This window comes from Tilletiaria anomala, assembly GCF_000711695.1.
Source record: "Tilletiaria anomala UBC 951 chromosome Unknown K437scaffold_181, whole genome shotgun sequence".
Taxonomy (NCBI): domain Eukaryota; kingdom Fungi; phylum Basidiomycota; class Exobasidiomycetes; order Georgefischeriales; family Tilletiariaceae; genus Tilletiaria; species Tilletiaria anomala.
This window is the reverse complement of record NW_013546841.1, coordinates 1-18,918: the sequence shown is the minus strand read 5'-3', so window position 1 is coordinate 18,918 and position 18,918 is coordinate 1. Positions and strand designations below refer to the sequence as shown.

General features: G+C 56.1%; 8 protein-coding genes across 8 annotated transcripts; 3 read left to right on the top strand and 5 right to left on the bottom strand.

Moving 5' to 3' along the window:
- K437DRAFT_62884 (uncharacterized protein) lies at nucleotides 1–838 on the bottom strand. The gene has a single exon (XM_013384501.1). The coding sequence runs from the start codon at nucleotides 626–628 to the stop codon at nucleotides 107–109; it is 522 nt and encodes a 173-aa protein (XP_013239955.1). The 5' UTR covers nucleotides 629–838; the 3' UTR covers nucleotides 1–106.
- A 287-nt stretch (nucleotides 839–1,125) lies between these two features.
- K437DRAFT_260224 (putative centractin) lies at nucleotides 1,126–3,304 on the bottom strand. The gene is made up of 6 exons (XM_013384500.1): nucleotides 2,858–3,304; nucleotides 2,678–2,742; nucleotides 2,285–2,608; nucleotides 1,545–2,178; nucleotides 1,393–1,446; nucleotides 1,126–1,300 (listed from the first exon to the last, which is right to left on the bottom strand). The coding sequence occupies exons 1-6, from the start codon at nucleotides 2,909–2,911 to the stop codon at nucleotides 1,292–1,294; spliced, it is 1,140 nt and encodes a 379-aa protein (XP_013239954.1). The 5' UTR covers nucleotides 2,912–3,304; the 3' UTR covers nucleotides 1,126–1,291.
- A 958-nt stretch (nucleotides 3,305–4,262) lies between these two features.
- On the top strand, nucleotides 4,263–5,395 carry K437DRAFT_279817 (CDP-diacylglycerol--inositol 3-phosphatidyltransferase; the record flags this gene model as incomplete). Its single annotated transcript, XM_013384499.1, has 5 exons — nucleotides 4,263–4,302; nucleotides 4,382–4,556; nucleotides 4,674–4,787; nucleotides 4,873–4,954; nucleotides 5,054–5,395. The coding sequence occupies 5 exons, from the start codon at nucleotides 4,263–4,265 to the stop codon at nucleotides 5,393–5,395; spliced, it is 753 nt and encodes a 250-aa protein (XP_013239953.1).
- Nucleotides 5,396–5,643: 248 nt separating this feature from the next.
- On the bottom strand, nucleotides 5,644–7,879 carry K437DRAFT_276879 (5-methylaminomethyl-2-thiouridylate-methyltransferase). The gene is made up of 2 exons (XM_013384498.1): nucleotides 6,783–7,879; nucleotides 5,644–6,712 (listed from the first exon to the last, which is right to left on the bottom strand). The coding sequence occupies exons 1-2, from the start codon at nucleotides 7,617–7,619 to the stop codon at nucleotides 5,696–5,698; spliced, it is 1,854 nt and encodes a 617-aa protein (XP_013239952.1). The 5' UTR covers nucleotides 7,620–7,879; the 3' UTR covers nucleotides 5,644–5,695.
- Nucleotides 7,880–9,502: 1,623 nt separating this feature from the next.
- On the top strand, nucleotides 9,503–11,150 carry K437DRAFT_279816 (CoA-transferase family III; the record flags this gene model as incomplete). Its single annotated transcript, XM_013384497.1, has 3 exons — nucleotides 9,503–9,614; nucleotides 9,677–10,460; nucleotides 10,532–11,150. 3 exons carry the CDS (start codon nucleotides 9,503–9,505, stop codon nucleotides 11,148–11,150), a joined length of 1,515 nt encoding a protein of 504 aa, XP_013239951.1.
- A 271-nt stretch (nucleotides 11,151–11,421) lies between these two features.
- K437DRAFT_229911 (60S ribosomal protein L15) lies at nucleotides 11,422–12,113 on the bottom strand (the record flags this gene model as incomplete). Its single annotated transcript, XM_013384496.1, has 2 exons — nucleotides 11,422–11,629; nucleotides 11,713–12,113. The coding sequence occupies 2 exons, from the start codon at nucleotides 12,111–12,113 to the stop codon at nucleotides 11,422–11,424; spliced, it is 609 nt and encodes a 202-aa protein (XP_013239950.1).
- Nucleotides 12,114–13,270: 1,157 nt separating this feature from the next.
- On the top strand, nucleotides 13,271–14,480 carry K437DRAFT_62695 (putative RPL5-60S large subunit ribosomal protein L5.e). The gene has a single exon (XM_013384495.1). The coding sequence runs from the start codon at nucleotides 13,466–13,468 to the stop codon at nucleotides 14,360–14,362; it is 897 nt and encodes a 298-aa protein (XP_013239949.1). The 5' UTR covers nucleotides 13,271–13,465; the 3' UTR covers nucleotides 14,363–14,480.
- A 1,384-nt stretch (nucleotides 14,481–15,864) lies between these two features.
- On the bottom strand, nucleotides 15,865–17,708 carry K437DRAFT_252544 (uncharacterized protein; the record flags this gene model as incomplete). Its single annotated transcript, XM_013384494.1, has 4 exons — nucleotides 15,865–16,860; nucleotides 16,937–17,215; nucleotides 17,276–17,492; nucleotides 17,563–17,708. The coding sequence occupies 4 exons, from the start codon at nucleotides 17,706–17,708 to the stop codon at nucleotides 15,865–15,867; spliced, it is 1,638 nt and encodes a 545-aa protein (XP_013239948.1).
- Between the last annotated feature and the right edge of the window lie 1,210 nt (nucleotides 17,709–18,918).

Here is an 18,918-nt window from a genome sequence, read left to right as displayed (position 1 = left end):
CGTCCCCACCTGTGTGAGCCTGTAGATACACAATCGTCACACACACTCCAGTCGCCCTTTACGAGTGCTAGCGGCATTGTAGAGTTCGCCTGGATAGCAGATTTGACTAGCAGGTCCACGGTCGAAGCCGAAAAATAGGTGATGGGATCGTCCAGAGAGCCGAGGATTCCATCCTGGTAGGACAGCAGAAACTGCCAATGACAGCGCGGCCTTGGAGATGGACGCCGCTTGGAAAAGCGTCTCGCTCGTGGTCGGCTTGCTCAGAGCAGGCAAGTTGGATCTGCTGCCCAACGGCGTCGCTTCGACCAGGGGCGGCAGATTCATCATCAACGAGTATTCCCTCAGCTATGCTCACACCGGGGGTCTCGTACACCTTGGCAAACTGGGTTGCAATATCATTGTCTCTGGGACTTACACGCCTTGGTACGATGAGCGACAAGAGGAACTCGCTCAGGGGTGGTTGCAGCATAGGATGAGAAGAAGACGTGGTGCCTCTGCTCGTTGCTCGCGTGCTATTGCAGGTATGTTGAGACGGCGGCTCACTTTCAGTTGTCGGGCACGCTTTGTCCTCGACAACCAGGATCGAAGATGCATTATATATATATAATATTGCACAATCGTCAACCATGTACGCCGTGAGAGCACACCAATAGACTGTACGGTGTGAAAAGTCTACATTCCCACCTCTTCAGTGCGCAGTACCCTCTGAACAATGACTAGGTCGGCTTTAAGACAACGAGAGAGAGAGAACAGTTTGCTGTGCAACGCCAACTGCGCTGGCGGCGCAACAGAAGAAGGTACGAAGAAGTGGACATCACACAGGCCATCCGGTCTGGGCGCAAGTCAAGTGAGAATCCTCTACGTGATGATGAGCGAATAGTGTAGAAGAGAAACTTCCTCTTCTGCTTGAAGCAATCATTCATGGCTGGGCGTTTTAGACCGAGCGCATGGACAGACGCGCAAGGCGCACAATGGCATGCATGTTCTGTCGTTGGAACCCATAGCCATAATGCAGTCACCAATGCACCCGTCCGCTGAGACGCGAGTACATGCGACCGATTATCGCCTGCCAGCACATGTCCCAAAGGGACACTGCTGGAGATGCTCTCGAGCAGGGTCATGCTGTCGCGACTCATGCCCATCGTTGCTGGCAAATACATACACGTGCACGGCGCACGGCGTACCCGACGGCCCTAATCAAGAACGAGGGCCGACGCTACACATGCTACTCCATGCTATATGCTGCCTGCTGCGCAGTGTACTACACGTGCGTTGTGCAGGCCGTACGAGACTAGAATGTCTGCAATGGCGAGCCAAGGGAACGGAGGGTGGTCTCGGCAGAGTCAGCCTTGGTATGTCAAAAGTGCACATCGTGCAACCACACAGGCGCACCTTCCTGTGAATAATCCCTGGGTCTTCAGAGTACTCTTCAGACGAGACCCACATCTAGGTTGGGTGGTACAACGCGCCGTAGATTTAGAAAGGAAAGAGGCAGTCGCAAGAGTCAGCGAGGAGTAGAAACAGAAAGGAGCATGCGTGTGCACCTTGCGAAATGTGCTCAAGCCTGCTAAGATGCTGCCGCCGATCCACGTGCTGTACTTCCTCTCTGGAGGCGCAAAGATCTTTATCTTGGTCTCTCTGCTGACGAGGTTCTTGACCTCGCCGAGGATGCGATCGCCAAAGCCACGCGTGAGAGTAGTGCCGCCGGAGAGGACAATGTTGCTGAAGAGGTCCTTGCGCAGGTCAAGGTCGACGCGCCGGATCGCGTCGACGACGACGTGCTGCACGCCAGGGTACTCCAGCCCGACTAGGTCCGGGTTGAAGAGGATCTCGGGCGCGCGGAACCGTTCTGGCCCGAGTTTGACGCTGTTCCCGTCGGGCAACTTGAACTCCTCAGCGTCGTGGCTCGCAGATACGTTCGCCTCCTCCTTGGCCGGGTTCGTTGCGATGTAGCAGCACTTTTCCTTCATCATCCGCACTACCTCCTTCTCCGCCGTCGTGTGAAGGTGGTAACCCGCCTTGCGCAGCTGCGCCTGCAAGTTCTCCGTCACGTCCCACCCCGCGACGTCTATTCGTCGCACCGCGTGCGGCATCGAGAACCCTTCAAAGACGGGCACAGCATGCGTCACGCCATCACCCGAGTCCAACACCAGTCCTGTCGTCCGCCCCGATGCATAGCTGCAAAGGCAGAAAAGGAGAGGGCTTCAGCAGGGGCCAATGAAAGGCGCCAGGAGGACTGCGGCGGAATCGTGATGACTCCGAGCAAAGCGAATTGAGAACGCACAGGGAAAGCACAGCCTGTATGCTCGTAAAGAGTGCAGGCACGTTGAACGTCTCAAAGAAGATCTGCGCGGCGACCTCGCGGTTGGTGCGCGGGTTTAGCGGCGCCTCGGTGAGCAGCACGGGGTGCTCCTCGCTGAGCGTCTTGAGCTCTTCGGCATACACGTGCGACCAGACACGTTCCATATCCTCCCAGTCAGTGACAATACCGTGCTCCATCGGGTAGCGGATCTTGAGCAGGCCGCGCAGCTCTTGCGCTTTTCGCCCGATAAAGATGTCGCCCTCGACCGCGCCGGCCATCACGCGCGGATGCTTTGGCCGGCCGACGCTGGACGTGGAGGCAGTGGTCAACTTGCTTGCTTGTCATTGCCTAGATGAGTCCACCATGAGAGCTCACAACGACGGAAAGAAGCATGTTGGCTGGTCTTGCCCTGCGAACCCTGCCTTGATTGTCCCCGAGCCCTAGTGGTTGCGTTGCCAAGAGCGAAAGCAAGCCGGTGTCAGCCGCCGTGCCAAACGTTCGAAGTATGCATTGATACACAGCATGGGGCTCCCACATGCGATACGACGCACTCACATTATCTATCACGACCGGTTGGTTGGTGAGGACATCGTCGAATTCGGTCGGCATGGCTGCTGTGGGATGCTGGTCAGGGCGCACCCCCTACGACAAAAGCGCCCGCGCACACTGCCTTCCTTCACCACTGGCAGATGCTGGCTCTGCTCTGACAGCAGGTTACGCTACCGTGCGCAAGAGGGGCACGCTTCGTCCTCTTGCAGATCTCTGGCTTCCAGGCTTGCCAGAGATATGCTGTTTGCGACGAGACGGCACGTGGTAGGCTGGTTCTTTCGTTCGTTCGTTCGTTCGCTCGGGTCTCGCACGCGATGCTGCGGCGCACTATCGAACGGGCGCCAGGCGGCAGTCGTTTGGCCCTGTATCGAGTCGATTCCTGTTACAGTCTGCGTCTGCGCCGGCAACTCTTCGGAGCGCCGTCGACTGTATGAGCTTGGACTGGGGAGAAAGGCAACCTCAGCCCCTCACGACTGTGTATCATCCATCAATTGTGTTGCTTTTGTACGCGTCTGTCTCAGCTAGTCCTTTCTTTCTTTATCCGACATATCTTGATTATGAGCAGGATCCAAAAATGAAAGAAAGAAATCCGCGGGGTCCATTTCATTTTGGGGCCGAGCAGAAGCAGTGCATTACACCAGTGTTCGGTCGGAGGAAGATGGCCACTGCTATCGCCGTCGTATGCATCGGGTCGGGCATCCTTCCCGCATGGCCTAGTCAATCCATCCCATCCACCCCATCCATCGACAGATCGTCCATCCAACCATCTATACATATTCGCAGGGGCACGTCTGGAAGAGGACTGGAGCACCAACGTGAAGCATCCACTGGACGTGAAGTTCTGGCGGGTGCTCGATGCTCGTTTGCGGCTCTCACGACGGATTCTTCAGCGGCGCTGCCGATCAGCGTCGGCCAGGCTATCCTGGGTTCACGTTCATTGGCAACTGGCCCTCGCTTCCCGCATTACGATTCGCAGGTGCAAATTCAGGCCGTCAATAGTAGCCCGACACGACTCGATTCTGAACACCGACCAAGCGGCAAAGCGATAGTCAATAGCCGCAGCAACAGCAACGCAATGGCACGCTCGACACGCGCGGCAGCCGCCGCCAGCTTGCCTGCACTTGCAGCATCACCCTCGTCTCCACGGCGGTCGCGCTCCTCGCGCAGCGCTGCACGCCGTCGGCGGACCAAGTCGGGGAGCAGCGGTGGCGTTGGAGAGGATGATGGCGAGGAAACAGACGACAACCAGGATGCCGATAATGGTGATCAAGGCTACGGAGACGACAGCGAGAACGCTCTGGATGCGGACAACTCCGGCGGGAGAGGCAAGGAGAAGAGCAAAGAGAAAGGAAATGACAAGCGCAATGCCAATGGAAAGTTCATCAACTGGGTCAAGGCGGGTAAGGAGGAGATGCAAGAGAATGTCTTTCTCTTTGTGCCTAATCTGATCGGTGAGTTGCGCGCCTCGCGCCGGTTCCTCTTTGTTCTCAGATAAGGCTCAACCGCTGACACTTCAACATCCTTTCGCAGGCTACTCGCGCATCATCCTCGCGGCGCTCTCCCTATACTTTATGGAGGGAAACCCAAAGAACTGCACAGTGCTCTACTGCATCTCGTGTCTGCTTGATGCATTCGACGGCATGGCCGCGCGCGCGCTGGGCCAGAGCACCAAGTTTGGCGCCGTCTTGGACATGGTCACAGATCGGTGCGTTTTTCCGGTTTTCACTGGCATTGCGCCGGCAAGGCTGTCGCTCTTCCAGTGAAATGCAGGCTGACATACCCCCTCTCCTGACCCCACCTAAAATGCATTTACTTCTCAAAGATGCACGACAGCATGCTTGCTCTGCTTCCTAACTGCTGCGTACCCCCGCGCCGCGATCATCTTCCAAGGGCTCATCACGCTGGATTTCGCGAGTCACTACATTCACATGTACAGGTGAGTCATCCTCTAGCATCGCTTGACCATGTCTAGAGCATCTGTTTCTCACTTCTTCCTCTCACGACACGGGCTCTGCTTGCAGCTCGCTTGTGATGGGCTCCAAGTCGCACAAGACCGTATCGAAGGAAGTATCCAAATGGCTGTGGTACTACTACAACGATAGCGTGAGTTCCTTGTGGATCTAGCAGACGAGCGAAAATTGCTCTCTGGCGCTCGGATGCTGAGTCAAAGCGAAAACCAACCGCCTTGCTTTTATCTTGCAGCGCACGCTCTTCATCTTCTGTGCCGGCAACGAGATCTTCTTCGTCTGCCTGTACCTGATGGCTTTCTACACACGGCCGCTGGGCATCGATCCATTCTACCTGCTCCTGTCGCTGGGCCGTCGCAATGCCGAGGCGATCATGCAGTCTGCGCTGGCGCATCCGCTCAGCACGCACGCGCGCCTCCTCACGCTCGTCCGCGACCTCACATGGCCGCAGCTCCTCGGCGCCGTCACGTTCCCGATCTGCGCCGTGAAGCAGCTCATCAACGCCATTCAGTTCTGGAAGGCAGCCAAGACGCTTGCGCACATCGACTTGGTCGAGAGGAACAAGAGCAAGTTGTGACCGTCCCCAGTCACCTTTGGCAGTCGCCGCCTGCTGTGCAGCGCGTTTCCACTCCAGCAGCGATAATTTGGATATATAGATGGACCTTGTCTGAAACAGAGATTTCACAAGGCTCCGAAGCAGCAAGGAGCAACTCTTCACAATGGACTGGGGCTGAAACGCAGTGACACGAATCGCATGTTGACCTGTACTCGAATGCAAGCAATGCTCAGAACGAAGGCAGAGAGGCAGAAAGAATATCGTGCTTTGCTAATTTAATGTAATTGGTGGAATGAAAACATAAAGAGAAAACGCAACCTGTTATTGCTGTCTTTCAAGCCATGCTCCTTGCATTTCTTCGCCTTCGCCTGCACTCTCCCTTTCCCTCTGCACTCGGTCCCAAACAGTCCAAACGGCATCAATGACGCCCGAACCGAGACAGACGCCACCTTCCTCGCCACTATCCCACAGAGCAACGACTTGGCCCGGTGCAACGCCATCGACGACAGGCTGCTGCTGCTGCGAAGGCAACGCAGAGGAAGCGGAAGCATCTGCAACGAACGTCACCTGTACGCTCGCAGACGGGGACGAAGCAGACGGCGCAGGGAGAAGACGGACACGGCACGGAACAGGCTTCTGACGATGCCGAATTTGCGCAAAAGCATGCAGCACGCCATGTAGTGCGTTGTTGCAGTTTTCTCCTTGAGCAGCATAATCATCTTCCGCCACTGTGTCCCGTTCAAGCAGCACTCTCGGCGGTCTTCCTTCGATCCAGCTGAAGCCACCGGGGCCCACGGTGCAGCTTTCCGCGAGCAGAGCATCGTGCGTGCGCCCGGGGACAACGTAGACGCTGTTGCTACCCGTGTCTTTACGTGCAACGAACATCTTCGATTTGCTCCCTGCGATTCGTGCGTTCTGGCCTATTGTAAACGTGTGGAGGCCCGCGTGGTGGCCCAGAAGCTCGCCGGTCAAAAAGGAGAGGATGGGTCCGTGCGAAGAAGTGCTAGAATGGGCTGCAGGGGGAGAAGTCGAATCAGATGACGAAGAGGGAGGAGAGGCAAGATAAGATGCTATGAAAGCACCGAAGCCACGCGGTGCTGTCGACAGTTGCTGATTCCTCCTCTCCCTCGCGTGGGCAGGGTGAGATTGACTACTAGGCCCTGGCGTCAAGGGAGAAAAATTGGGAATTCGGGGAGGATCTCCGGTGACAGGGCCTGCTTTGCGCTCGCCGACGAAACAGAGGCCCATGCTCTCTGGTCTATCCGCAGTCGGGAGGCCATGCTCGCGTGCGAGCTCCTTCACTTGTAACTTGAGGAGGTCGATCAGAGGGAAATGTGCCTGGAAGAACCCACGATGAGAGTGTGTCAGAGACTCTGCGAAAGTACACCGAACCGTTCCGTATACTCGCCAGCCTGAGAGCCGATTCTGGAACACTGCTGAGGTAGTACGTCTGATCCTTGTTGGCATCCTTGCACCTTACGAGACGCGGGTGTGGTCTTCCATCTGCATCCCTCTCCCAGCGAATCCCTGCATAATGCCCGGTGGCAAGCCAAGCTTTGCCCTTCTTCGCCTTGCACTTTAGCTCGCTGTCTGCGTCTTCATCTTCAAACAGGCGCTTGACCAATGCGCCGAACTTGATCTCGCGATTGCAGCTGACGTCTGGGTTCGGTGTCTGCCCTTCGCTCCACGCATCGAGTGCAGGCTCGAACACGCTCGTCCAGTACTCTGCGCTGAGATCGATCATCTGCAGGGGTATACCACCAAGATGATCGCAGACACGCTGGACGTCTGCCCATTCGTGTTGCCATTCACAGCCAGAGGCGCCACCGCTCCCTGGTGCGAAGGAGGAGCTCTCGTCCAGCGTCGACCAATTGCGCATGTAGACAGCACGTAAATCGTATGTTGCGCCGGAGATGGTAGAGGCAGAGCTGCGGCCAGCCCGATGTAGGAGAGATGCGCAAAGCGAGGAATCCACACCTCCGGACATGGCCAGGACGATCGTGTCACCTGGTTTGGGCCCACCAAACCGCCGTTCCAGCTCCGCTGCTTCTGTTGTTCTGACATTGGCTGTCGAGGACACTGAAGTGGTTAGATGATGCACCCAGCGAGCGTGGCGCAGCCGTTGCATATCATCGTGGCGAGGGCTACGAGGAAGACGACGGGCGGCGGTTCCAGGGCACCACGGTAGGACGAGCGCCCACGGTCGGGAAGAGGAAGTGCCTGGACCACATGGTCGGCAGGCCATGAGAGGAAGTGACCTTGACACCTTATTCTCTGACGTTGGCAGGCTGTCTCTAGAGCGGCAGAATGGATTCAGATCCACGTAGGCCAGCCTCAATGTTTCCCTCTTTCCTTCATTGACACTTGATGGGCGATCGCAATGCCACAGAAGCGAGTAGTGAGTGATGAGTAATTCTCGAGTTAGATTCCAACTACAAGCCCATGCGCTGCACCGTGGAATGGACAGCCCACAAAGGCCTACTGGGAAAATGCACCGAAAAAGATTTGGGTGCGTTCCTGGCTTCAGTCTAGATGTGCGAATTGCGAGGTAGTAAAATGTGGTGCTGATGAGCGAAATAGCGTAGCGCCATGCGTGCGACCGGAATAGAGGCTTGCTTTGCCGTCTCTCCCCCATAATGTTTGCCAGCCAAAGAATAATGTTACCTATGCCTCACCCCCCTTCAGCAGCAACTGTTGAAGGCAGGGAAGCGATGGCTGGCCCAGATGCAGGCCGAAAGCGACTCCAAGAAAGTTCGGCACGAACAGCGGATTGGCCAGACAACGCCGCATGGCCCTGCACTTGCAATGGGGCGCCTTTGAACGTTGTGATATGGGACATAGAGAATGAGGGATTAGACAATGATTCGGTCTCATTACAGCGCTTCGCGAAGGTGCCCCTGATAAAAGAGAAAGTTCAGCGGATCACCGTGGCCGCCCAGCCTGAACATGAGCTGGGCCTCCTTCTCCACAGGTTGTCAAGCCAAATATAGTCCAAGTGGCTCCCGACATTTTCAAGGGTTTAGAATTAGATGTGAAGCTGTAACCTACATCAACTCCAGTTGCTGCTGCGCTGCCTGTGTTTTGACTCTTCCGATGATGTGGTCGGCCGCGGGGACCCCTGAACGTTGGATCAATCGACTCTGCAAGCGCCATCGATCGAGCGAGCATCTTGACGCCTCTGAGGACCAGGCCCCGCATTTATCTCGCCCCGAGGGCGGGAGATTCGCCTCCATCCTCATGACTTCCACCAATGCCGCCAGGCTGCAGACACTGTGTACTGTGTAGAGGCGGCATGAGTGGGAGGCCACCTCTGGGCACAGCTCTATCTCAGAAACGACGCAACTCTTGCTCCCCGGCCAGTTCAGGGCCAACACACAGAACGATGCACGTGAGGCAGGAAGCCTAACTATCTTGGGGTACGCTTGAGTGGGGACACAAGCAACTGGCAATCACACGCGGACAAGTGTATCGAAAGGAGGAATATATTCCTCGACACCAGCAGCGGGGGGTCTGAACTCTTCGGACAAGTAAACGACTGCAGGACGTCACACCAGATTGTACGATATCTGTATCGCTGCGCTGCGCCAAGGCCGTCTGCGGGAAGAGCGTCCCCTTCAACAGCGCCTCCTTGCGCACGTCTTCTGTCGGGGTGCGGGCCGCTCTGATCGCTAGAAAAGAAGTCTGCGGTCCTCTCCTCCTGCGGCGAGCTCCGCGCATGCAGCCGCTACCCATTTTTTTTACGTCTTCAAGCCTTTACTCTCCTGCTCGAAGAATTCACACAAGGGTGCAATGGATGAATCGTAAAGCAGATTGCAGACTGAATCAGCACACCGCACGCAACTTGACACAATCAGCATCCCGGAGCCCAAGACAAAGACGGAAGTGGTAAGGATGAGGCACAACTACAACCTCACAACCCTATTCGCCACCATTGCTGTAAAACAAACAGGAGAAATTGGCACTGAGGCGTCTCAACCTTTTCGGAGTTTCCCTGATGTCGGTTGTCCAACGTGCCGAGACCCGAAGAGATGACGGCGGCGGGACTACTCACCATTTACAGTACTCATCTGTACCAGAACACAAAGTTGGTCAACGCTACTTCCCCGGAACAAGAGCTTGCGTTGCTGCATGGCCCACCAAACGAGACGCCGGCGCACACAGGAAGCATCCTTCTTCATAGACGGCGAAATCATGCAGGAACCGCCTTTTATCCTGCGCAAGGCCAGCCAGAAAGAGACGAGTTAAGCTCCTTGCTACAGCTCATATCGTCAATGAAGTCCGACTCCGCATCATCGCCGTCAGCAGAGGCTCCTCCACTGAGGGGCCTGAAAGTTGTCGAATTCGCAGGTCTTGCACCAGGTCCGTTTGTCGGTCTCATTCTTGCCGACTTTGGCGCTGATGTGATCCGCATCGACAAAGTCGGCGCGGGCATCAATACTGACACGCTGACACGCGGCAAGCGCTCAATCGCCGTTGATCCCAAGTCGCCCACGGGGCTCAAGACGCTGCGGCGGCTCATCCGAGAAGCCGACGTGCTAATTGAGCCGTTCAGGCCCGGTGTCATGGAGCGCCTCGGCCTCGGTCCGGAGCATGTCGTCGAGGGTAAGGGCGGTGGTGAAGGGCTTTCGGCGAATCCCCGCCTCGTCTATGCGCGGCTAACAGGTTTCCAGCGACAAGGACCGTACGCCAATATGGCCGGACATGATATCAATTACATTGCACTTTCCGGAGTGCTCTCCATGCTCTCCAATCAGTCTGCCTCACCATCGCATCCGAATCCACCACCATCCTTCCCGGCGAACCTCCTTGCCGACTTTGCCGGCGGATCACTCATTTGCCTCGTCGGGATCCTCCTCGCGCTCATCTCGCGCGCACAGACCAGCAAGGGCCAGGTTGTCGAGGCAGACATGGTCACAGGTGCGCGATACGTCGCGACCTTCCAGGTGCTCATGAGCTACATTGTGCATCCGCAGTGGGGGGCCATGTTTGGGAAAGGCGACAAGCAGAGCCGGGGAACGGGAGTGCTCGATGGCGCTGCGCCGTGGTATGGCGTCTACAAGACCAGGGACGACAAGTGGATGAGCGTGTAAGTGCAAGAACACCTGAGCAATCCAGAGCGGCTCTCAGCTGATCTACACCCTCCACCGTCCTTCCCAGCGGAGCAATCGAGCCTCAATTCTACGCCGAGCTGCTACGTCTCCTCCGCGCATCTGTCCCTAGCGCCCCAGAAAGCTGCCCGCCACATCCATCGCCCGCCGAGCAGCACTCGCGCTCAGAGTGGCCGAACTTGCGCATATACTTTACCACCATCTTCGCACAGCGCACGCGCGCAGCGTGGACTGAAACCTTCTTGGGCACCGACGCGTGCTGCGTACCTGTGCTCGACCGCGACGAGGCGCTGCTACCGGCAGGAAGCGGAAGGGAGGCAGGAGTGACGCTGGGCGGTGGTATTCTGCCTTACTTACCCTCCGCGCACGCCACGCTCGTCCAAAGTGGCGAGCACAACCCTATCCCACCGTCACCGGCACCAGCGCTGCGAGGCACTCCCGCGCGCATCGCGCCTGGCTCCGCCGAGGCACTTGCACGCTCCGCCAGTGGGCAAGGTGGCGAGGACGAGGACGTGCAGCTGCTGATGAATTCAGGCGAACACACGTTCGACATCCTCCGCGAGTGGATCGGCGCCAGCGACCAAGAGATTGAGAAGCTGTACAGACAGAAAGCGATAGGCGCGACGGACGTCCCCGAAGAGTGGAATGCGCCGGCTTCGAAGCTGTGAAGAGACATTTTTCATGTTTTCACTATCGAGACCTGTCAACAGTCCACCGGAAACCCCAAAGACACATTCAATCCGTAGAGGGAGCAAGCATACAATAGGCCGTTACATGAACGAGCTGCATTCGACTTGAGGACCTCTTTTGCTTCATGTGTCATGAAAAAGTACAAGTGCATAGCGATGCGCGTGGGGTGTGTGGGGAAGAAGGAAGGCGAGGGCGAGTAGAACAAGGGAAAGCAGCAGCTGCGGCAGCAACTCAAACCTAACAGGCGATTTACCTGTATCGGCGGAGCTGCAGCGTGTCTCGCTTCTTGATGGTGGAGTTCTTGCCGCCGTGCTGGGTGTGGTTGTAACGATGGCCCTTGTTGAGACCACGCGACTTCTTGCCGGTGGCAGTGAGACCGCGTGCCTCGCGGTGCTTCTGGCCGACGATCCAGTTGATGCGCGCGTCCTTGCGGATTGCCTTGTGCGATGGGTCGACGCTAAAGAAAGTAAGGTGTAAGAGTGCATAGTCAGCTTGATGCGCTCGAGCGGAGTGATCATTCCGAAGAGGGTGGCTGCTCACCAGATGACCTCGAAGTACTTGTAAACACCGTCCTGGTTGATCCAGTACGAGTTGAGCACCCGCAGGTTGCCGCACTTCCGGCCCACACGCTCCTCTGCGGTGCTCTTCAAGCTTCGCTGGTACTTGAGGTGGTTGACACCCTGGCGAACTGGCTTGCCGAAAGTGGCACCCTTGGGCACAGGCTTCTTCCTGTTACCGCGGCGAACACGGACGCGGTAGACGACGTAGCCCTGCTTCGCCTTGTAACCCAGACGGCGTGCCTTGTCCGGACGCGAAGGGCGCGAGGCACGGTGGATCACATTCAGCTGACGGTACTCCCAGCAGCGGACGCGCATGAGGAAGCGCAGCACATCGGACTGCTTCTTCTTGTAGAGCTCCTCAACATATTTGTAGGCACCCATTTTCTGTGCAGCGCAGTGAAAGTTGTGTCAGCATGGTTGGCCGAGCAGTGTTGATATGCAAAGGCTGCCAAGCCGTTGTGTGAGGATGCGCTTGCTTTGCAACTTTGACAGGGTAGTAGATGATGAGGTTGGCTTACTGAGTTGAGCTGCGCAAGGTCAACCATAACCTCTCCAGTTGCCATTCCTACTTCCATGATCCCTTCCCCGAGCCTATGTCTATGCACAAGCGAAGGCATAGCCCTTCCTATCACGCCACATCCTTACATCCTGAAAGCTGGGATCCGCGCAAGCTCTTTAACCTCGACTCAGACATCTAGTACTTGTCCAATTTGTCTGCCCGCTCGCGTTTCGTGCTCCCTACTATCAATTTCGCTTCTACGGGGAAACACCTTTGCTCCTCCCGGTCCAGCTGCCAACGTGACAAATTGAGGTCCTTCTCCACCACAAGCATTTCCAGAAAGTAGCATCCAGGACAACGACCTCTCGTGCAGCATCCTTCCAGCAGCTGCATACTCACGACAAATGTTGACCTTGGCTGTTGCCTCTTGCTTAGGCTGGAATCCGGTGAAGGTGAGGGAACAGTAGGAGGCTGTAGCTACAGATGAAGTTGACCTTGAATGGCTGCTGCCCCGAATCTTTCGCTGAGCAGCGGTTGCGCGGTGCGTCAGAGATGGCGAGACAAGGCGGAATGCTTCAGAGCGGTGCTGGGTGGGGGCACTAGGCAAGAGGTGGGCGCAGCAGCTGCTGCGGCAACACCACAGCTCAATCATGTTCCGCCCCACGACGCACCGTTGTGGCCGCCCTTGCTGGAACTTGGGGGCACTGCGAGAAGCAGCTCCAGCCAGCATCAGCAAGTCCTCACGAAACATCTTTGGTAGGTTGTTACCTTTGCTTCATAGCACTCAGGTCAGGATACCAGGATCAACCTCATCCCAAGGTGAACACCCCGACAGTGAGTATTGAACATTTCTGCCACTACAGATACTGTTAGTGTTCCATGCAGAGCGACTTGTGCGCCACCCTCTCACGCAGAGTATTTGGAGGAAGGAGTCGGCGAGGACCGGGGGCATGCCTTTGGGGAGGAGGAATGCTGGGCCACGATTGGTGGGGCTGCAAGCTGGGAAGGAAGGCAAGGAAGATGGATTTGCTCTTCACACTCTGCAAAGCATGATGCAGGGCTGCCTGTTGGACTTACGCGCACAGGTGGAGAAAGTAAGCCCAGTGAACCTTCGAAATATACCAAGTTGGATGGAGCAAGATATTAAAGAAGATCGTCTTCGCGCATTGAATATTCTCTGATTAGACTAAGTACTGACTGAAGCTTTGCATACCTTGCTGTCAGAACCACCAAAATGCCGTTCGTCAAGCAAGTCAAGACTGGCGCCTACTTTAGCCGCTACCAGGTCAAGTACCGCCGCAGGCGTGAGGGCAGGACTGACTACCAGGCGCGCCGCGCTCTGGTTGCGCAGGCCAAGAACAAGTACAACGCACCCAAGTACCGTCTGGTCGTTCGCTTCTCCAACCGCTACATTACCGTCCAGATCATTCACGCTAAGATCCAGGGCGACTTTGTCCTCACCCAGGCCACTTCGCGCGAGCTTCCGCGTTTCGGCATCAACCATGGTCTTTCGAACTGGACTGCCGCATATGCCACTGGCCTCCTTTGCGCCAGGCGTGCCCTGAACATCCTCGGTCTTGCTGACAAGTACGAGGGTGTCACCGAGCCGGATGGAGAAATCAAGGAGCAGGAGGCTCTCGAGGGCGAGGATGAGCCACGGCCATTCAAGTGCTTCCTTGACGTCGGTCTTAAGCGCACTTCAACCGGTTCGCGTGTCTTCGCCGCCATGAAGGGTGCCTCGGACGGCGGTATCTTCATCCCGCACTCGGAGAAGCGTTTCCCTGGCTACGACGCAGAGGCCAAGGAGCTCGATGTCGACGTTTTGCGCAACTACATCTTTGGCGGCCACGTTGCTGAATTCATGGAGTCGCTCGAGGAGGAGGATGACGAGCGCTTCAAGAAGCACTTTGCTCGCTACCTCGCTGACGACATCAGCAGCGACCAGATCGAGGAGATGTACGAGAATGCTTACGAGAAGATCCGTGAGGACCCATCATTCCAGCCCTCGGAGAAGGACGCCGCACGCTGGGCATCCGAGAGCAAGAAGTACCGCTTCAACAAGCTTACTTACGAACAGCGCAAAGCCAAGATCGCGGAGAAGATCCAGGCTTTCCAGGGCGCCTCCGCCTGAGCGCATCCTTCCCCTTTTGCTCCTTCCCCCACCATCTTCACAGCCACCTCATGCAGCGGCTGCACTTGTACACAAGCATGCATTCAAAATCGATTATGGCATTTTAGGTGTATCTTTGATTTTTGTGTATTGCGTGATTGACCTGTTCCCGGCGGGCATTGGGGCAAGGGTTTGACGCAGGAGGCAAACCTGACGGAAGGACAGATCACGATGCCATGCTTGAACAACCCCTGAGATCAAAGTTGGGACTGAGTATCGCCGAGCAAGCCACCATCAGTTTCTTCCAGGACGCCCACCAACTCTTGAGCATTTATGAGCCGATTTTGATGTTCGAGGAACAAGGAGAGGGGCTGCTTTCTATGTTTTGTGCTGCTGGCTCCACTAAGCGATTGTGAATGTAAGTCAAGGATTGACGTCTTCATTGACTCGTTGCAGTTCACGAGCGGCTCCGATTCGGCCAAAAAACCAATTTCAAACTGCTGTTCACTGCAACCGAGCGAGGCAGCAAGAGAACCTCCCTTGCAGTCTTGGGGGGTCAAAGTTGACATGGAGTGGACCGTGTGTCCCCGCACATGACATTAGAAAAGCAATATTGGTGGCCGCCAACGACTCAAATCCTCCGCGGACGCGAGACCCCAAAGAGTGCACGGTGGTCGAGAGCAGCACTCTCTTCGTACCCGGTGGTATCCAATGCAATGGTGTCGCCGTACAGCTTTCCACAGTGGAAACTCGCGCATATGCAAGTGCCGCGCAAGCCGGCGTCAAATCTCAGCAACACCGGATAAGCATTGAGCAGCAGACAAGCTCAGCCACGAGTTTTTGACAACCGTCACGGTGGAAGCGAGCAAGAATGATGCGCTGGCTTTCGTGCGCGATGCAAAGAGGGCGATGTCACTTCGCGATAATTTGCCAAAGATCGTCGAGAAAGACACAGGCTATTTCCAGCGGAAGTTGAAGCATAAGAGATTGCCTGGTGCGTGGCTGCTGACCAAGCGCCTACATGCGGTCATCTGCGACTTGACGTACCGCTTCGGACTGAAGCAGCGAGTCAACGCAGAGTACATACAGACAGAGGATGGCGCAAGGACGAACATCGACGGTAGGCTCGGTGTTGGTGTCCTAGGGCACTGGCAAGTGCAGCCTATCTCGGTCTTGCCTCACTCTCACGACAAGTGTTGCAACGTGTCTTAAGATGCCGCCCTAGCCCACTTTGGTATTTGATCCTGCTGTGGCTGGCAATTCTATATCAATTTATCCGCTCGCTAGCGCAAGGCCTTGCCGGGCGACCTTTAAAAAGCCTTCGTGAAGCAACGTTGATGTAAACATTTTTACTAGCTTAATATATCACAGACTGCTGATTGTACATCCCGGCTCGTGTTCCATGCTCGATGAAATGGACGTCATGACGGAAGGTGCACCACGGTGCTTCTCGAGTGTGTCTGACTGCTGTCGCTATCGGCTATTAGTATAGTTCTGAGTCCTCTCTCATTTGATTCAACCTCTCAGTCAAAATGCGCTTTGCCCTTCGCCTTGGATTTGCCATATTCATCGTCGTCCGATGTGTCTTCGTCGCCGGCATCGCGTATGCCAGTCGGTGTAATGCTGCTCAGGCGCTTGAGCTTCTCCTTGGCATAAAAGTAGCTGTTGTCCACCTCGCCCTGAGTCTGCTGACCGACGGTGACTGCGCCGACACCGCCCTGCCTCGCACCGATGAGCCAACGGAACGCAGTGCGGGTGCTCCGGCCGAGCGCCTTGGGTCTTTCCTCGTACAGTGCCGAGAGGATGGACATGCCAATTGCGAGGAGGATCATTTCGCCGTTGCGCACGCTTTTGGCGGTCTTGCGACGTTCGAGGATGTTCCACGAGCTGCGTGCGCTCAACTTGGCGAGGTACAGCCCCAGCTTAGTGCGTCGAGATGCTGGTACTGCCAGGGTGAAGATGGAGGCGAGAGCACCGTTCAGGAAGTAGCGCGAGCGTGGCAAAAACGTCTTGGGAAGATAGCGCTGGAAGACGCAAGTGAACGCCCAAGCCGAACCGATGGATCCGCTGATCAATGTGGCGCCCTGGGCCACCGTCATGATGAATTTGAAGACAGCCATCTCCGGATCTCTGATCGCTTTCTTAAAAAAGAAGACCTGTGCCAACAGGGCGAAAGCGGCGACGAAGCGAGCGCTAGCGATCCACTCCTGCTTGAAGAACTGCAAAAAGTTCTTGCGGCAGCTCGGCTCAGTGGGATGAAGTATTGCGCAGAGAAGCTCCGTGTGCCCTGGGTGGGCAGGCGCATAGTCCAGAATGGGGTTGATGATGCTGTACTCGGATATGGGATGCAGAGACGGATTAAGCGTAGCAAGCAGTGGCGATGAGAAGGTCGGATATGCGGCCTTGGTCTTGCTGGGCGTTGAGAGTTGGGCGATAGTGTCTGCGATTTGCCGCCGCATCGGCCATGGTACATTGGCAGGCAATCGTGAGGGTCGAGTTGGAATGTATGCCTTCGAGCGCTAGTGTGTGCATGCAGCCCGCGGCATCAAGTCAGCTTCCCACATTCTTCATCTGCTTGCTTCCACTGAGACTCACCGCCAAGATGAGGTTGCCATAGCTCGACGGGAAGGATTGAGGTTCGAAGAGGAAAGCCCAGAGCAGCTGTCCGTTTGCTACTGCGCAAAGCAAGCCTCCTCCCATCCACTCTGGTACCCATGAAACGAGTCTAGACTCATTCTTTCTGGCTTCGGTATATATGGCATGGAGCGCTTTGACGAGGATATCCAAGGCAATGTAGCTCCTTAACGCGCTGGACACCAAGAGCAGTGCTGGAATAGATGCATTGGCTGCCAGTAATGGCATCAAGGAGTGTGACTGGAGAATATTGATGACCCATCGCTGGAGGCGGAAGCGATGGGATGGCTCTTCGGGGACGATGATGCGTTTAGAAGTGCCAGCACGAGATGCTGCCGCGGATGCATATTTGGATCGCAAGGATTGCGCCCAGGCCTGCAGCTTTGGAATCAACGTCTTAGCGCGAACAATGAGCAGTACCTGCAAGATGGTTCGGTAAATGGCAACGTAGAGAGCCAAGCCTGCTCCCGCCTTGAGCGAGGCTTTTGAGATGAAAGAGTGAAGCGCCTCGCGAACGCTGGGAGAGACCGCATAATCCTGGTCAGTATGCTGAAAGGATGTTTTACTGCTGTGTAGGGAAAGCGCACCTCTTCTTCCCCATCAGGGCTGGGAGAAGGCCTTCACGCGTAGCGTTCGCAACAGTACCAAACAAGAAAGCTCTGCTCGTCTTGCGGCTGGTAAGCGGGAGGTACTCATCGTCGAGCCAGCTGGCATATACGCTCGGGCTGATCATCGTCGTCGGCGTCGTAGGCACCGATGGAGCAGGCGTGATCGGTCGTGAAGGCATGCTCCGCAGCCCGAAGCTCGCAAGCTGGCGCTGGATAGCGCGGACTTCGGACGCATTTAGGACGTAGTTGATGGGCGGAGATGGAGGTGTATGTGAACTTGAGCCAGGCTGCGACTCTGAGTTCGAGCAACTCCCGGTACGATCCATTACCCCCATGGCTGTTCCTTTCGTGACCACGGGAGACAGGAGAGATTTCTCGACTGCCAAAAGCCGCGGTCTGTTCTCTCAGCTTGACGGAAAAGCGATGAGAAGTCTAGCACGGCGGGAGTCTGGCTCGAGATGGACACCCGGTCGAGGGGTAACCCCAGGGTCCCAGGGTCAAAAGGATGACTCTGCTTGCGCGCCCTGCTGAAATTTCTTGTGATCTACACGAGCGAGCAATCCGTATACAAGGGACCACGCTCAACCATGATGAGTGAATGGGGGAATGATCGTATACAACACTTGGCAGCCTGGATGGTTGTAGCCTCCCCGCAATCGTGGAGACAGGATGATGCGCGTCATAAGTCGCTGGGCACACACCACACATATCCCGCCTCTCCAGGCTTGACACGGGCAAGTTTGCCGGCTTGCGTTACCATTCCAGCAGCTATGTCCTGAGTCGAACCATCTCGCACAACACGCCGAGACGCAACAAGGGTCGAGAATGCTCTCAAGCAACGATGATGCCAGCGGTAGCGTTTGCCTCGCTGCGGGGAGCACTCGGAACTGACGGCGTGGAGCCGTATCGTCTATGAGCATGTCTGCTTTGGTTCAGCCTTCCATCCGTCAGCTCTCTTTTTGTATTCTCTGGTCACCTGAGCTCGTCTGGAACCTTGTATGCCTCGCTAGCCTGCGTCCAACATTTTATGTGCAAGCATGGAGCCGGAGCCCGAGACGACGGTCGATTGATGTATCACACTAACATGACATTTCGAGTACTTTGTAGGCTGGATTCCAGTGATACGAACCCAACGGCCGAGAATAGATCAAGACGAGCATAGGACAGCGACAAGTGACGGCAAGATTGTGATTGGAAACATGCATGTGTATACACTGAGAAAAAATGCGTGTTGCCAAGGGGTATGACAATGAGCAAGAGGAAAAGATAAGAGAGGAATGAGCGCCTGCGACCGAGAGTGTAGTGGAAGCGGCACTCGCGACATCCCCGCCTTGC

What these genes read in the sequence shown, in the direction of transcription:
- K437DRAFT_62884 (XM_013384501.1), bottom strand. Translation starts at nt 628, where the DNA reads ATGGTTGACGATTGTGCAATATTATATATATATAATGCATCTTCGATC.
- K437DRAFT_62695 (XM_013384495.1), top strand. Translation starts at nt 13,466, where the DNA reads ATGCCGTTCGTCAAGCAAGTCAAGACTGGCGCCTACTTTAGCCGCTAC.
- K437DRAFT_260224 (XM_013384500.1), bottom strand. Translation starts at nt 2,911, where the DNA reads ATGCCGACCGAATTCGACGATGTCCTCACCAACCAACCGGTCGTGATA. An exon ending in ATACAGGCTGTGCTTTCCCT is followed by an intron (nt 2,179 to 2,284) that starts GTGCGTTCTCAA and finishes CTGCCTTTGCAG; the next exon opens with CTATGCATCGGGGCGGACGA. An exon ending in GCTTGAGCACATTTCGCAAG is followed by an intron (nt 1,447 to 1,544) that starts GTGCACACGCAT and finishes CACCCAACCTAG; the next exon opens with ATGTGGGTCTCGTCTGAAGA.
- K437DRAFT_276879 (XM_013384498.1), bottom strand. Translation starts at nt 7,619, where the DNA reads ATGGCCTGCCGACCATGTGGTCCAGGCACTTCCTCTTCCCGACCGTGG. An exon ending in CAGAATCGGCTCTCAGGCTG is followed by an intron (nt 6,713 to 6,782) that starts GCGAGTATACGG and finishes GGGTTCTTCCAG; the next exon opens with GCACATTTCCCTCTGATCGA.